Here is a 17359-nt window from a genome sequence, read left to right on the forward strand (position 1 = left end):
TCTGTTTTTTTTAGCAGTTTAGCACGGTGATACAAAATTTAACATCTGTTAATGTAAAATCTAGTGCTGGTGTTTTGATTAGCAACATAATTTCAAAATGTTATAATTTCAAAAGCACTGAGGAGAGAAGTCTTTAAATGTACATTACGTGCATCAACTATAGCGTATATGATTTAAGGTCATAACATCCATCCATCCATTGTCTTTGCCGCTTATCCTCACAAGGTTCGCGGTAAGTGCTGGAGCCTATTCCAGGTGTCAACGGGCAGGAGGCGGGGTACACCCTGAACTGGTTGCCAGCCAATCGCAGGGCACATAGAGACAGTCGCGCTCACAATCACACCTTGGGGGCAATTTAGTGTCCAATTAATGTTGCTTGTTTTTGGGATGTGGGAGGAAACCCAAGAAAACCCACACTTGCACAGAAAGAACATGCAAACACCACTCAAGCAAGGCCGGGATTGAACCCGGGTCCTCAGAACTGTGAGGCCGATGCTTTACCAGCTGTTCCAACGTACCGCCTAAGGTCATAGCAGTTTTTTTTTTCCCTGAGGGGAGTAAGGGAGACATCCATTTGGCTAAAAGCGTTTATTTGTTCAAGTGGATGATGCAATTGTCTGTGAGATCATTGAAATATGGCGTCTACTACTGTCGAGGAGGAACCTCAATTTGAGGAAATATGGTAGTCAGTTTTGCAATCAGTACAGTGCGATGCACTGTTTTGCCTCACTACCATAAAGAGTAACATTCCTGCGATTCCTGGAACAGACAATACTGTATTGTATCACGAGGTGAGTCATTCCATCTGACCCACAATTGGAAACAGCGTATTCGAAGCCAAAAGTTAAGGCCTGTTTATACTCGCGCGCTTGTGCGGCCGACAGCGCCCGCATTGCATCACGTGACCGGCGCGTTGCCCCACGCGGCGCCACTGCGTAACTTGACGCGCATGCAGCAGAAATTGTTGCCGCGGAGCTCATCTCTCGTGATTGGTCGGTTTTAGCCACATGCTGTGATGACATACTCAGTGTTCCTCTTGGTTCCACATACCGCAGACGCCATAGCCTTCTTGATTGATTATGCAGCATAATTAAATGTATCATCTCGTGATCTAAATCCAATTGTCACCATTGTTATTGCTTTCTTTGTTTGTATGGAAAATAAAATAAAAACGATTATCTGAAATGGACAAAAAATGCAGAAGAAGTCCTAGCCAACACCAGCAGTGGCGACATCCTCAATATGGAGGCCTACTGCTGTATATTTTCAAAACTGCGCGCACGGGTTGCGTTCGAGTATAAAGGCAAACTGCGTGAAGGACAGCCGCAGGGACGTCAGTGCAGTCGCCGCCCAAGCGAGTATAAAGAAGCCTTTCGTTTTCTGAATGCACCATAAGTATAAACATGTCCACTTCGAGGAAGTGGTGTAACACTTCACTGACCAGTGTGGTCACGCCTCATCTATCCTGAAGATGACATGTACCATAACCACAGACCAACCCTGACAGAGAAAGACACGGCAAGACAATGTGGAACAACACGCTTTCGAGTTTTCACGTCGCCTACAACAGACCAAAGAGCACCAGATGTTGATAATAATACCTGTCCGTCAACTGTGTCCTGGAAGCATCTTCCCACGTGACCGTTCTGACGGTGGTGCGGTCTGGCGTGGCCGTTCACGCCGGTGTGTCTGCCGCCATGCTCAATGGCGGGCTCTTGGCCATTCCCAGGCTGAGAGCGCTGCTGGACGGAGTGAGCCCCCTCGGTGGCGGGTGACCTTTGACCGGGTTGGACCCGAGCCACTTGATGGATGCGGACCTCGGCCTCCGGCGGATGCTGGATATGGACCTTGACCAAGGATGGGTGAAGCGAGACTAGAAGAAAAAGATACATAACCTACACATCCATCCATCCATCCATTATCTGAGACGCTTATCCTCACAAGGGTTTCAGGAGTGTTGGACCTCTATTCATCTTTTGGGTGAAATTTCTCCACTTGCACCCCTCTTTACATCACCGCTCTCAGCTTTATTTTATTATTAAATTCTCTTACAACCAAAAGCCAAGTGACAAAATTTGTATGTAAACACTAAGTGAATGTAATCAGCTAACATACCCTTGAAAATCTTTTTTTTTTAACTGAGATTAATAGTAATCAATAAGTAATTGGTAATTCCTGGCAATAAAAAGATTAATGATACTCCAAACCAAAAACATGAAAGCGTTTTGGATTACCAAGTTTAAATCAAACTTTAAAGACCAAAGACAGATTTGATCGAGGTGAGAAGATGTTGCAATGTGTAGAAAGAGCGCTTTTATCCTTCAGACTTGGGGGGAAGCATCTATCTTTCAGGAGTTCCAGGGCTTTTTCCCAGAATCTGCTATCATGAATCAAAGTGAGACAGAAGAAATAGACCTTATCATGAGCACTTCAACGTGAAACTTGCCTCTGTGCATTGATAACACATTCTCAAAAGAATATCTTTTTGTGCGTGTTTTCACACAATATCACAGTGGTTGGACTTGCCCATTTCAGTTTTCATTGGCTATCAATGAAATTTAAAACGGATGCTGGGACATCTGAAAAACGTATACATTCCCCCGATTCACACCTTCTGCTTTTAAGACATAAAACAGCTACAGCAACACAGATGGAAATTGACCCTGTCACGGGAAACAATGGGATCAAAGCCAGCCATATCCCCAAAATGTCAAGTGAGTAATTCAAGGACAACAGATGCACAGTTTCATATGGCTGCGTTGCAGAAGCTGCCCTCGCATTGGCTAAAAAAAGTGCACGCTTACCTTGCTGATTGGAAAGCGGAAGAGTGTACGTGGAGTGGGAAGGAGATTTCGATCCAGAGTTTCTGGAGTCCTTGTGAGTGGTGGGCTTCGCTTGAGGGTGAGCAGGCAAGTGGCAAAACTTCCCGCTGGAGTTGGTTGGACACCAACATTGGTCCCTGCCGATGCAACGGCCTCCATTTAGGCAGGGGATCTGACAAAAGACTGAAGAGAAAAAGAGAATGGGGAAAGGAAATGGTTAGGGTTGCATTTACAAGTGTACATTCTGCAAGATAGAATACAGGAATATGCTGAAGAAGGAATATTCCTAGTTGTTCACTTTATTTTTTGACTGATTGATTGCTTTATCTGATCATACAAACGGAAAAAACAGGAACAGAAAAATGGAAAGAAATGAAGAAATAAAGAAACAGTTCACATACAGAGGCAGACGACCATTCACACCAACACTGAGTCGGAAATGAACCCTGAAGTCGGGTGAATGTACCATTAAATCTTCATAGACTAAACTTTCATGAATTAATGGAAACTGCACTACACATTATGTCACATTTTGCCAAACAAACATGAGCGTTCATCTGAGATGTCACGCTGTGGCGTCCCCTAACGGGACAAGCCGAAAGAAACTCACTTTTTTTACTGATTGTATTTTCTTGCATATTATAAAAAAAAATAAACATATAGGTCCAATGGAATTATATCTGATTCTGTTTTGTATTTGAAATCATTAATGGGAAATGCATTAACTTAAATCACATGTTACTTACTTATTCAGTTACATTATATTGATTTTGGCAACAAAAAAAAAAAAAGAAAAAAAAGCATTTTAATTCTGCAGTTAATAACTGAGTGCGTAGGAAAAGGATTGTAAAATGTATATCCTTGAAACGGCAAACACGCACAGTCTAGTCTAGTGTATGAATTATTACATACATTATTACACGATGAAAAAAGAGGAAGAATTGAGGAAAAGGCAACGTTGGCTGGATTGCGTTGCTTCAAGCACTTATCTGCTGGCATAAAAAGATATGGACCAGCACAGCTCATAGAATAGCTGAGCCAACACTCATCCACAAATTTGAATGTCATGAACTTAACCTTTCCTACGCTTTAAAACAACCCCAAATGAAACACAACCGGCCCATGGCAAACAAGACAATGCGTAGCATGAACCAAAGGACCAAGGGAAACCTCCGTACCTCCTCGCATTCATGAGGCCGGCTTCAAAACACAGTTTGAATTGGATTAGCTTGCTATTATGAGAGGAAAGAGGAGGGCATTCTGTGCAGTGTCATCATGGAGGCACTAAAATCCTTAACATGTTGTGAACAGCAAGCAGGGAGATGCTGCTGGCTCACACTGGCATGATGGGAATGAGCTGTTGTGTCACAAGGCATCAATTAACACACTGAGCAATGAGGTGGAGGAGACAAACACACACAAGGAATAGAAAAGGTTGAGCAAGTGTGTATATTCTGGTTATTTATGCTCTGTCCCAATTAACTTCATGTTTGAAAAGGGAAGCACAATTTAACTATAATGTATGTGCACAGTCCACATCTGATCACAACAACATCCATTCTCAGCTAGTTGGTATGTCCCCCATGTGACAATGAGGATCTTGAAGAAAGTCATTTCTGGAAAAGGCACAAACAATAAGTCAAAGAAGAGAAGAATGAACTGACAAAAACATGAAGCATTGCAACCTCTAAGATGCAACAAAGCTCCTTTCGACAGACAGGTTGAACTCTTATTTGATCAGATTTCCAAACTGAATTTCCCCATCATCCGTCCAGACAGAGCTGCTTATCCTCACGACCCTGGAGCCTATCCCAGCTGTCAACGGGCAGGAGGCGGGGTACACCATGAACTGGTCGCCAGCCAATCGCAGGGCACATCGAGAAAAACCGCCGCAATCACAACCACACCTAAGGGAAATTTAGAGTGTCCAATTAATGTTGCATGTTTTTGGGAAGTGGAAGGAATCCCGAGTGCCTGGAGAAAACCGACGCAGGCACAGGGAGAACATGCAAACTCCACACAGGCGGGGCCAGGATCAAACCCGGGTCCTCAGAACTGTGAGGCTAACGGTTTACCACCTGATACACTGTGAAATCATTTCAACCCTAAAATTAATGGCAGTTTGTTTTCAATGATCTTAGACACAGTTTGCAATAGGAAGACTGGTAAAAATGCTAATAAATCGACCTTTTTGAACATATCAATATTCGTGCAGAAATATCCTACCAATGTTAGTGTTCAGGAGTAGGGAACGGACTCCTCTGATTAGACATGCTGGCTATAGTATCAGCTCAAGGGGGCTATTGAATTCTTTGAGTGTGTGATGCAGGCCTGCACTCGTCTGCGCCAGGCCAGTCCCACCGCGGGGGCAGGAACTATTCATAGTCCTACTGTAGACTTCACACAGTGTCAATCTGTGCGTCCACTCAAAAAACACTCAAGCAAACAGAAAAGCACACGCTCACGTTTCCCACTCCATAAACAGACGTCGACTCCAGGTGATGTCATCCCTTAAAGTAAAGCAAGTGCTATGCGCAAGGGAGCCCGTTATAATTACACCGTTTTTTCTGCACCAGCGTCGGGGAGCATAACAAAAGCATGAGATAACTGTTTGCGGTCCTCTTGACATTCCTTGATGAAAATGCACGCCCAAGTGATAACAGGATGCTAACCCACATGGAAGACCACCTCCTTTTAATACATCTGTCCATCCATTTTCCGAAACATACAGGTTTTAGATACTTCAGGTGGGCTTTCAGAGAAATAAAAATGAGGGGAAATGGAGTGAGCAGGAAAAAGATGTTGCCTCCAGGACACCAAGGTTATTTAATTTTGCACTGTATATTATTTTACGAAACCCAATTCATGGACGCATATGAGCCACGAAAAACAGTGACCAGACACCTAATTCAGTGGACTGCCGCACTCCAAAAATTACAGCTTTACAAATATAATAACGATCCGTTGCGGGTAAGATGGTCAGAGGCAGCTTTTCTCCAATTCAACCTACAACCACAATCATCAGTTTTAAGCTCTTTACCAGTCCTGGGCTGAAATTGACAACTTGTGCAAATTCTGTCTCATTGAGCCTCTCCTTCAGCCAACAAATTAATCTTTATTGCAGCATGCATCGCTACCTGCCATATCCCAAGATTTTCGCCGCACCAACAGCCCTATCCTGAAATACTTAATATTGAAAGATGGAATGAAATTTTCTCCAGCTACTCCGGTTTCCTCCCACATCCCCAAAACATGCGTAGTAGGTTGATTAAAGACAATAAATTGCCCGTAGGTGTGAATGTGAGTGTGAATAGTTGTTTAGGTGCCCTGCGATTGGCTCATGACCAGTTCAGGATGATCCCCGCCTCTTGCCCGAACATAGCACTCCTGCGACCCCAGTGAGGATATGCGGGACAGAAAATGGATGGACGGAATACCAGATATTAGTAAGGCTAATGAGAAACAATGGAGAATCATGACTTTTGGCAAAGAGTTGTTAAATCTAATGCAGGTAGGAAATCTCCTGCATAAGGGGTGACATGACGTGACATGACTTAGTGTCTGCCCTCCGAACAGGACACAGCTATTCCGTTTACTAGGTTGAATAATAAAATTCACTGGCAACCAAAAGGGGCGTCATGCTCACAAATTATTAAGTCTTGTCAACAGCAACAGTTCTTTTCAACATATTTTGCACTATTAGCGGCTTCGTTTCGGTGTGCATACTGTCTGCTTATTTTATAACCCCACTTGAGACTTGGCAGGCACTCTTTGTATATTTTCCCTTGACCAAAGACACTTTTATAGATGCAGAAACGTGAAAAGAAGGACCTTTTTTTTCAACTGTTCTTTGCCAAGATCTGGTGATATGCGGACCACAACCTTTCCATTTTGGGGGTTGTCTGTGCGCTACTCATTGTTTTCTTTTTTTTTTTATAGTTATCATTGAAAAGGCTAAATCGCTGATGGTGTAGTGGTACACTCGACTGACTTTGGTGAAGGCATGCGTCATGTTTTGGCCCATACGGGTGTATTACATATTTGGTAATAATGCTCTGAGGTAAACATTATTTACTTGTTTTTATGTAACCAGAGAGGCCTTGTATGCATGTGGTGTGTGCAGCCATTCCCTTTAATCCACAAGCAGCTATTAGTCTGAGCCTTAGCTGGACCTTTGTAACCGCAGAAAAAAAAAAAAACATGCAAGGTCACGGACCTTGCCCTTGGCATTGACCGTACCCTGCCTTCCCATGGGCACTGCCGTGTGAATTTGGAAGCCGAGCGCTCTGGATAACTGACAGGTTTAATGTAATCCCTGTAAAATCCTGCCCATGCTGGTCGTTCTGTTTTACCGGCACGCCCGTTCTCATCTTTCATTCAAACGCGCTCTCCCAGAGAGCACGTTAAATGGTTAACGGGCAGCCCAACAGCGAGGTGTAAACCGCAAAAAGATGGGGCTAAGTGGTGGGAGCGTGGGACCACCATCTCTAAAGTGTGGATATGTGTGTGTGTTTCAGGAGATTAGCTTTCTTGAACAGACCCTGCTTTGAATCGGCTCGACCCCTTTTCTTTCCCATTCTCCAGACCTCTGTTTCTTTGACAGAAAGATTTTGGTCTTTTATCTCATCCTCTCTGAGCTTTGGTATTGAGGATAGACAGCATGACACCGGGAACCCATTTTGTCAGTCTCACCCCGTAAAAAAATATAGAATGGAGGTGTAGGGACTGTGTGTGAGAATCAGAAAACAGGCATGGGAAAGCGAAGAGGTGAAAAGAAGTGACAAAAAACACCGGAAAATAATAAAGTTACGATAACGCGAGGGCCTGAAGTTGACACTCACAGAGTCGGAAGCCCGGCGCCTTTGGCTGGTGCTGCTGCTGCTGCTGGTGGTGGTGATGATGATGTTGCTGCTGGTGCGAAGTCTCACTGTAGACAGTGGTCACGTCTCCTTTCTCGCAGCTATTGTAGCAGCGCCCATTGCTGCACACCCGGCGGCACATCGTGGGCGTGAAGACAATCTTTATGCGGTCCAGGCTGGAGGTGAGGTTGGCCCCTGGAAAGCAAACGCAGAGCCGGTTGAGAAGCAGCAACATTAGGAGCGGACTGGAGGCAAGCTCCATGCCTTCCCCTTCAGCCTCACTGTGACACGCTACTCATCTCTTGGCGGAGCAACGGGCAGTTTTTAAGTGCACAAGGGCGTGTGCCGATAATCGTCGTTGGCGCGCTGTAACTGAATGAGCAACTGCGCTGCAGGCCAGCAAACATGGAATAGGTGGCTGGCCTCCAGGGCCTTTATCTTTGCGAGAGGGTGTTTCAGATGGGTGTATGAGTGAAGGGGGCAAAGAGAGGTGAGGGCAAGTGAATGTAGTACAGATGTGCCTGCCGTTACTCGGGTACCTAATGAGGCCAAAAGAATGCAGGGACCGCAGAAGAATACAAAGAAATGGATGACCAGCGCAATAGGAAACGGGTGAATGGATGGAACTGCAGTGAAAACCAACCGTCTGTTAAGAGGGACACCTTCATTTTGCTTTATTTTACGTGAAATAATGTCATGTCATATCATTGTCCAAGCCGCTTATCCTCAGAAGGGTTGCGGGAAAGCTGTAGCCTATCCCAGTTAGCTTCGGGCGAAAGGCGGCCTACACCCTGAACTGGTCACCAGTCAGTCGCAGGGCAGATATCGACACCATCACTGAGTGGGAATCGATCCCACGCTGCCCGCACCGAAGGCAGGTGTGTGTACCACTACAACATCAGTGACTCCTATTGTGAAATAATATGGAATATGAAAAATGACAAAATTTTAATTCATTTTCCTCCATCATAAATTGTAGCAATCTCATCTACAGGCGACACAATGACGACAAAACGTAGCACGGCATCCATTACAACTTGGTCCACTATCTGAGGAAGGAGGCAAGATCTCACAAGGGCCAATTTAGTCCCAAGGACTTTTAAAAGAGACGAAAAGCATACCACCGCTACTTTGAGTACTTTTTACTTCAATTTCACTGAGGTTATCTAATAAAACGAACTTTAACTATATCTTTTAAGGGGGACTGGGCAGGGCGCCAATAATGTCCAAGTGTTTAACTCTTCAGCAGAGGCAAGCGTGCAGATGAGCGGCACAGCTGAGCACAGGCGTGAAGTACAGTCTGGGACGCTGCCAATATTTTTTTTTTTGTCTTTTTTGTGGCGGCCCATATTCCAGTTAGTTGTGACACAGCAGGATGTGTCAGTATGTATTCTGAACTAAGCAGTGTGTTGTTTATTTAGATGTGGCAAGGCTGGGCGGAAATGTGAAGAGATGTGAGATGTGAGAGATTTATGATTCATTTCACAGTGCATATGATTTTTTTTTTTTTACCTGCTGGTGATAACGCATTATTGAATTTTCCATGTAGCTGGTTGTTACTGGCTCCCCTGTGAGTGTTGAAGTAGTGCAAGTTGTCGTGGCCGTTTCTTTGTCCATGGGAGCTCCTGTGGTCGTTTCCGTGGGCGTTGCCGTTGGGCAGCGCGTTGGAGGTGATGGGCCCAGAAGATGACGGATAACGCTTGACGGTACGGGAGGTCCCGGTCAGCTGAGGGGAGGATTCAGGGGGTCCCGGTTTCACTTGGGTCCTGTCAGTCACATCATCACAAAACCACAAACATATGACCTCAGAGCAAAGTGAACATCCCACACATATTCACTCAATCGGCATTGCGTGTGCATCGCTGTGAAATTGGTTTAAGCGTGGTGAGCCTGTGCAACAGAAAATAATATTCCTGAGGGATGAACATTGTCTTACGTCATCACTCCGCTTAATTAATAAATTTGTACAAATTAAATCTAACAAAAGCACAAGTTGTCTCAACTAACATCTGCAGCAGGTCAAGAAGCCACGACCCTTACTCATCCACAAAAATTCTTTTTGATGACACAAAAGACATTTGGTAACAAAAGATAATTCATCACTTAAATGAAAAAACAATTGGAAAAATGATCCCGGTCCCATATTCCCAGAGAAAAAGATGTTGCCAGGAGGCCTACATTAGCTCGCCCTGCATCCATTTAGTCTGGTTGAATAGCTGATGAACTTGTTTGGACCGGAAAAACATCCTGAGAGATAAACAGGTCCACGGGAAGTATTAAAACTAGGATCACAGAACAAAGCTTTGACCTGGGCGCACTTTTTCTTTCATTTTCTCCCTTTTTTTTTTTTTTTTTTTTTTTTTTTTTTACCAGCAAGCATTTGATTTGGGTCAATTACTCGAGCCCGTGATGTGCAATCTGGAAGCTGAGCTCATGTGAGCGACTTGGGGGAGTCGCGTGCCTCAGACAGAAAGGCAGAAGGTCCTACCTGTAATGTGGGGTTTTTTGGGCCTGTTTTGACATTCATCCTTGCAAAAACACATCTGGATCCTGGTTATCAGGCCTGTCAGACTATCAACAGAGCGAGCTACAATGGAACTGGACCAAATCAGATCAGTTGAAGGGTTCCGCAAAGCACACTGAACTTGCAAGGTAATTGAGGCATAAATCTTAACTGCGGATGAGAATCTAAAAACTTCATGTTGGTTGGTTTGTGTGTTCTTTAGCGGGGTTCTAAAAAAATCTACAGTGAAGAAAATGAGTATTTGAACACCCTCCTATATTGGAACTTCTCCCACTTAGAAATCATGGAGGGGTCGGAAATTTTCATGGTAGGTGCATGTCCACTGTGAGAGAGATAATCCGAAAAGAAAAATCCAGAAATCACCAATGTATGATTTTTTTTAACAATTTATTTGTGTGGTACACCTGCAAATAAGTATTTGAACACCTGTCTATCAGCTACAATACTGACCCTCAAAGACCTGTTAGTCCGCCTTTTAAAGTCCACCTCCACTCCATATATTATCCTGAATCAGATGCACCTGTGTGAGGTCGGTAGCTGCATAAAGACACGTGTCCACCCCATACAATCAGTAAGTCTCAAACTTGTAACATGGCCAAGACCAAAGAGCTGTCCAAAGACACCAGAGACAAAATTGTACGACTCCACACGGAGAAATTGCCAAGCAGCTTGGTGAAAAAATGTCCACTGTTGGAGCAATCATTAGAAAATGGAAGAGGCTAAACATGACAGCCAATCTCAATCGGAGTGGAGCCCCATGCAAGATATCACCTCGTGGGGTCTCAATGAGGAATCAGCCCAGGACTACATGACAGGGCTTGGTCAATGACCTGAAAAGAGACCACCATTTCCAAGGTGACTGTTGGGAATACACACAATGAAATTTCAGACCCCTCAATGATTTCTAAGTGGGAGAACTTGCAATATAGCAGGGTGTTCAAATACTTATTTTAATCACTGTGTATTTATAAACCAATTTATATATAAATAAACTTTGTGACTTGATAAGATAAGCACCTGTTATCGGTGTGATTAAAATTCCGAAGAGGAATGTATTTTTTCTTGTTAAAGCTTGGTGTCCATGTAACACTTTTTTTTACCTGTCCTGTTCAGCTGCATTGCTTTGCAAAATGGTGGATCTGAGTGCCTATATGTTTTTGCTGTGCAACAGTCGAGTTTCAAATACTCCCTGTGCTTATTTTTGTAATTTATTTTTCTTATTTTTATGTTTATTAAAGAATGCAGCCAAACAGAAAAGAGTTTCGGGGACAGAAAGAGACTAGGGGTGACAGCACATTGAGGAAGAGTGAGCGGCGGAAGTATGTGGGGAGCGTGTGTGGGGGGTTGGGTGGGAGGTCCCTGTCCAGACCGAAGCAACCCAGCCAGTCCCAAGTCCAACCACCACCTGAAACCACGGCCCCACCTAGTAATACCTCTACTGCCCTGACCACCTCCAGAGAGCATGGGGGCCCCACCCAACAACAATGCCCAATACAGGAGCCAACAGACACACAGAATCGGCCATAGCCTGCCAAAGCAAGGTCTTACTGAATGCTTGTCGCGAAGAAGGAGGGGCGAGGGCGCCAAGAGAGCGGAGAAGATGGTAGGACCCAAAGGGTTTGGGGCAGACCCCCACCAGTCTGCGGCCCGACAACCAGACTGGTTACCAGCCAATTGTAGGTCATATATAAACAAACAATCACGGGACTCACTAAGGGTAATTTATAATTTGAAATTACCATACCATGCATGTTTTGGGGATGAGGGAGGAAAGCGGAGTACCCGGAGAAAACCAGCGCAGGCACTGAGAAAATGCAAAGTCCATTCAGGCGAGGCTGGATTTGAACTCGGGCCTACATAACTGTTAGGCAGATGTGCTAACCAGTTGGGCATCGTCCTGCCACAGTGGATAACGTGAATACAAATATTTGTTTAATCTGTTCTTTACCAGGAATTCTGTGTGTTGATGTGCAGACTACAATCTTTCAAGCTTGGCAAAGGTTTCCACTTTACTTTGTAGTTACACGTGATTCAGAGCCACACACCATGTATTTATGCAGTGAATCAGCTCCCAACAGACACAACAATAACCAGATAAATAAACACATAATATAAAACGCATGAATACGCACACGCACACAACATTCCAAGCTGTGACAAATGTCATGCAAGTCAATGCATGACTCTTTATAGAGCAAGCCAGAAAGCACCTCCCTGCTGCTTGAAGCAAAAGAGTCAAGCGAGATAAACCTTTGATTGCGTTCTCCCCTGTCATCTTTTGAAAAGGCAGTCGACTGTAGTTGACAGCTGCTGACCTCGATCCCGAAACGCAGGGAGGTTCCCGTGGATGGGGATGTGACACGGGGAAACATAAGGTGCTCGAGTCAAAGGGCACGTCAGAGAAGGCGGAACGCAAACTCTGTTCTGCCGTCCACTCCAAATCGTGATGAGCTTTTTCCATCGTTTACAATATACCTGGCTCGCACACATCCTGCCTCTCTTCCTGGGCTTAGCCAGATGTTGCTCTCCCCCGTCTACGACTTCCAATGGCGAAGCGACTTCCTTCCAACATGAGCTCACAGCTGCCCCCTCTGCCTGCAGATCAGGGGCCACTGAGAGCAAGCTTGATGTCATCATTAGGTCCCGGCAATGCAGCCAAGGAGGAACTCACTCTTCCCCCGTCCCTGTTCTGGGTGACTTGAAAGCAATTTTTAAGACCTCTGCTAAGATTACACTGAACATGCTTTTAAAAGACACATGGAAAAATGTTTGGGATATCAAATGATGGCCATGCATGTTCAATTAAATCCCTGATGATCCCGGTGAATAAGCTGCTAAATGTGAGCACAGTTCACAGACAGGGAGCAGGATTATTCAGCTCTGTGTCTACTTGAAGTAAAACAAGCTCATGTTTCCAAGCGGCTATGGTCAATTACACCAAACAGAGGATGTTATATGTTTGAGATTGCAGCACAGCTTATCTACTATGTTTTGTTTTTTTTAAAGTGATGTTGATAAGCAAATCTGAACATGCATTTAGTATAAATAAAAATCATTAGGCCTACTTAACACAATCTAATCAGAGTTCTATTAAAATGGATCAAGATCCCTGACTGAGAGCAATTATAAACATATTATACACAACCTCTTATATGCTGCAAACTATTTGGTGAATATAATTTGCAATGATAGAGAACTAGAGTGCATTATTGAGCGATTGCATAGTTGAGCGATATTTTAGTTACCATTTCTAAGTATATCACAACCACAACCTAAATGAGAAACACAGTCTAAAAAATAAATATTATGAGGGCAGCACGGTGGCCTATGGATTTAAATATGTGCCACCAGGATTTGAATTTGAAATGCCACAGAAAACAGGATTTGAATTTGAAATGTAAAGTGATCACATTTTCAATAGTTGTTTTTCAGTGTAACTTTTTTAACAATTCAGCTGGCTAAAATTCGCTGTCTGAAATTCACCGCCTGTACCACCAGGCAGGGTTACTTCAGGTGACCCAGAATGGCAGTTATGCTTTCTTCGTCACGTGACGTCACATACGAAGAAAGCGTAACTGGATTGGCTGGCTGTTTGGTTCTGACCTGAAGTAACCTTGCCTGGTGGCACAGACGGTGAATTTTAGACAGCGAATTGTAGCAAGTTTGATTTCAGAGAGCGAATTGTAGCAACTATTGAAAATATGATCACTTTACATTTCAAATTCTTCACTGTCCAAAGAACATGATGGGCAACTAGCGGTGTTCACCTTGTTGTAACCCCTGTGTTTTTCATTTCATGAAGACATCGCTTGATTGTGGAGTTTGACCTATGTCCACCTTTTTCTTATTAGACGTAAGCAATTACATTTTAAATGCTTTATTTCAAATCCATTCTAATAACAATCTTTCATTTTCAAAAACTTCTTGGACCTAACTGTACTGTGTGAAGGTAAACCTCAGTACAAACAATCTATCTTAATCTTCTTCCATTTTTTGAAATCCGATTGCAAAGAAGGCCTCTAAGACGTTACGCTATTGGTCTGTTCCTCTTTCACCCGTCATATGGAAAGCTATTAAACCTCATCACATTTACGGAAATTACAAATCGTAACGAAAGCCAAGAATTTACACTGAGCAAAGACCAACACTGTAAATCTTCCAACGCGTTGCACAACCATGACTTGGCTCTCAGTCACAGTCAAAATCTTTGAACTTGTTTTGGTATTACAACATGCGGATGCTCGCCACTCATGAAGACATGACAAGCAGCATGAATGGTAGTTCCAGACTCACGTCCTAAAGCCAGATGGGGCTGGAAAGGAGGTGGTCTTGGAGCAGCAGTAGAGCAAATTTAAGTGCTGTGAAAGGAGGCCAGGTCTGAAAACTGGAAGATGAGTTCAAAAAAAGCTAGGAAAACACGTTGATCTTTGAGCTTCTGCTGAGGCTTAACACAAACGATGTGTGAAATTGTGTCCAGCAAAGTACGCTGCCTGGCCAAATTGTAGGTGAACTTTGAAGTTTTGCTGATCCCGCACCAAGGGCAGGGATTTGTCCATTTATTTGGGTAGGGGATCGGTGGTTCATCGGGTGCCAGGAAAGCCCGTTTCAGTTCACTTGGAGAGCAAATTGTCGTTATATATGCCGTGAAGTCTTTACTGGGAAACGGGAATTTCAAGAGATTGATGAATGGGGAAAATTCTAGATTCATTTGATGATCCCGTTCAGTCCAAACATTCACACAAAAACACACGCGGTGACCCAGATCCCAAGGAATTGTTTACATCTCAAATAATCTCCCTGGGCCGCCCTGCTTGACAAGCCCAAACAGTGTTTATGAGAGACCTCACACAATAAGGTATGATCCCAAGTTGATTCATTTGCCCACGGCTTACCCCGGTGGCTTTTGTTACTGTCCCTCTCAATAAATTTTCAGATGAAATAAAGCTTTTTGTCAGTTACAGCTGAGGCATTTCAAAGGGACTACCTCGATTTTCCTACAGTGGAATGCCATCAAAAAAGGGTTATGTTATTTTGATATTACTTTTCACTTGGTCCTTTCTTAGTGCTTGAAGCTCACCATAAACCTTGGCAATGCTCGTTTTTCTTTTTCCATTTGTTTGGAAGTGGTCTCATTCGAAACCGTGTCTAATAGCTGGGATTGTGCGTTTATAGAAGCCAATGCAGAAAATAGACCGACCGATATGAGGAGCGCGCCTGGATGTTGGATGGAGTCATTTGGCTCCTGACAGAATGTCTAAACAAGACAGTCTGACACAGGGGAAGAGTGTCTGGAATGGGCATCGCAGTCTGGATCACAACACACAACTCAATAATTCATAGAATAGGCCATCACATGTGTCTTTGCGACATGCAAACATGATTTGCAGAGAAATGCGTGACGACCCTCTGCAGCTACCACCGTGGCAACCACACGAGTTGCGTTAACAACTTTGGGAAATCTGGGATATTTGTTTAAAACTCGGGGATAAGTTTAACCATTTCTCAACTAAACGCATTGGCCAAAACTAATTTTATGTAAGAGTTGTAAAAAATTACAGCAATTTAATGCTACTTGGAAACTGGGAATGTAAATGACCATTATTACAAAGGTAAATCAAAGTTTTGGCGTTTTCATTTCTCATTTAGACTGTGTTCATTTCATAGCTCGGCATCAAATAGGATGATCATCAGTCTACCAGAAATTGAGAAAATTGTGCAAACAGCAGCTTACACAATGCAAATGTTGTACTACTCCAATCAACCGCTGCAAAAACATTTTTCAAGGAAAGGGATTGATTTATGAAAAGATTGGAGTGCTGAATGAGAGCGCTTTGTAAGTTTCAAAAATATAATGCAGGACATTGTATACTGTATACATTTATTATCTTCTACCTACGTGTGATTGCGACTTGATGTTACCTTTTAAGTAACATCTGCGAATTTCTTCCGCGATCCCATTTGAAACAGATTATGCTCCCTTGAGGAGTTACGATAGCGGAATTATGACTGGATCTACCACTTTTCATGATGCAGATACGTCGTTCTTCTTAAGACCGCAAACTAGTTTAGACTGAATCAACAGCATCGCTGCTGGTTCTGGATAAATTGTACACTCCTTTTCATCTCAACTGCTTGCGGAACAATCGATTCCATACAATTGACATAACTCTTCATGCTGTATTATGTAGGAGTAGATGTTAATATCCCTCTATTTATGCATATTTCGGCTCCGATGAGGCTCTGTGGGATATTCAAATAAGTGATGGCACCCCACGGGTGATCATGTGGGCTTCCTTCCGTCATCAAGTGTTTCGCTGATAGGCCCACAACACTCTCGAGAGGGTTCAGCAGTGAATCCCAGCGTCCCAGGTTCACTAATTCTCCTGAAGGCCCAATTGGGGTCTTTGCTCTTTATCCACAGCCACTGGCTGGCCTTTTGCACCGCCTTGGAGTGATCTCTCACTGCCTGCCGACGGGCCTCCCCTCGGAGTCCCATCTCTCTGAGTGGTCTGGATGTTGAGGAGGTTATAAACCCTCTGCAACCAACTTCCACCAGGCGTACCACTGCTCTCCAGCCTTGCCGTTGAACTTCGGCCCCAAGTCCTGCATACCTCAGCCGCTTCCGCTCGTATGCCTCCTCGACTGCTTCCTCCCAGGCCGCTGTGAGCTCGATGATGTAGACGAGTTTGAGAGGGGCAGACCAAAGCACTAGATCTGGTCGTAGAGTGTTTTCCATACAATCGACATAACCATTCAAGGATTACGATGCCTATCCCTAGGTTCTGAATTAAAAATGGACTAAAAGGCATTTCCAAACATTGTTGGACTGCTACAATAGTTCTACACCATCTCAAAAACTTGAGATATTCACATGGGTTAAGCTTGAAAATCTCTTATGAAGTGGTATTGGTGTTGTAAAGGAACACACGGGAACTTGGAAACAGGTGCCTCTCCATAATTTCTATAAAATGAAGTCTTTGGATGTCGGGTGAGATGTCGCCAAGAAGCTCAACAAAGAAAAAATGAAGTTGCACTCCATTGCACCTTTCTCAGATCTTGGATCTTGGAGCTCGATGACTGAAAGCCTTCACTGATAGTCCCAGGAGATGTAATTCAAGTACTCAAAAGTCAAACATACACACATGTTCACGTGT

The 17359-nt window shown here is 43.8% G+C and overlaps 1 protein-coding gene across 1 annotated transcript in view; it reads right to left on the minus strand.

Moving 5' to 3' along the window:
- The window catches only part of LOC133513438 (latent-transforming growth factor beta-binding protein 1-like), a 118763-nt gene that overhangs the window by 65699 nt on the left and 35705 nt on the right, over nucleotides 1–17359 (minus strand). The window contains exons 4-7 of the mRNA XM_061844244.1: nucleotides 9194–9447; nucleotides 7664–7876; nucleotides 2805–3005; nucleotides 1602–1873 (exon numbers count right to left, since the gene is read on the minus strand). Coding sequence (XP_061700228.1) covers nucleotides 1602–1873; nucleotides 2805–3005; nucleotides 7664–7876; nucleotides 9194–9447 — 940 coding nt within the window. The remainder of the gene's footprint in view (nucleotides 1–1601; nucleotides 1874–2804; nucleotides 3006–7663; nucleotides 7877–9193; nucleotides 9448–17359) is intronic.

The sequence above is a fragment of the Syngnathoides biaculeatus genome, chromosome 15, assembly GCF_019802595.1.
Source record: "Syngnathoides biaculeatus isolate LvHL_M chromosome 15, ASM1980259v1, whole genome shotgun sequence".
In the NCBI taxonomy this organism is placed as follows: Eukaryota; Metazoa; Chordata; class Actinopteri; order Syngnathiformes; family Syngnathidae; genus Syngnathoides; species Syngnathoides biaculeatus.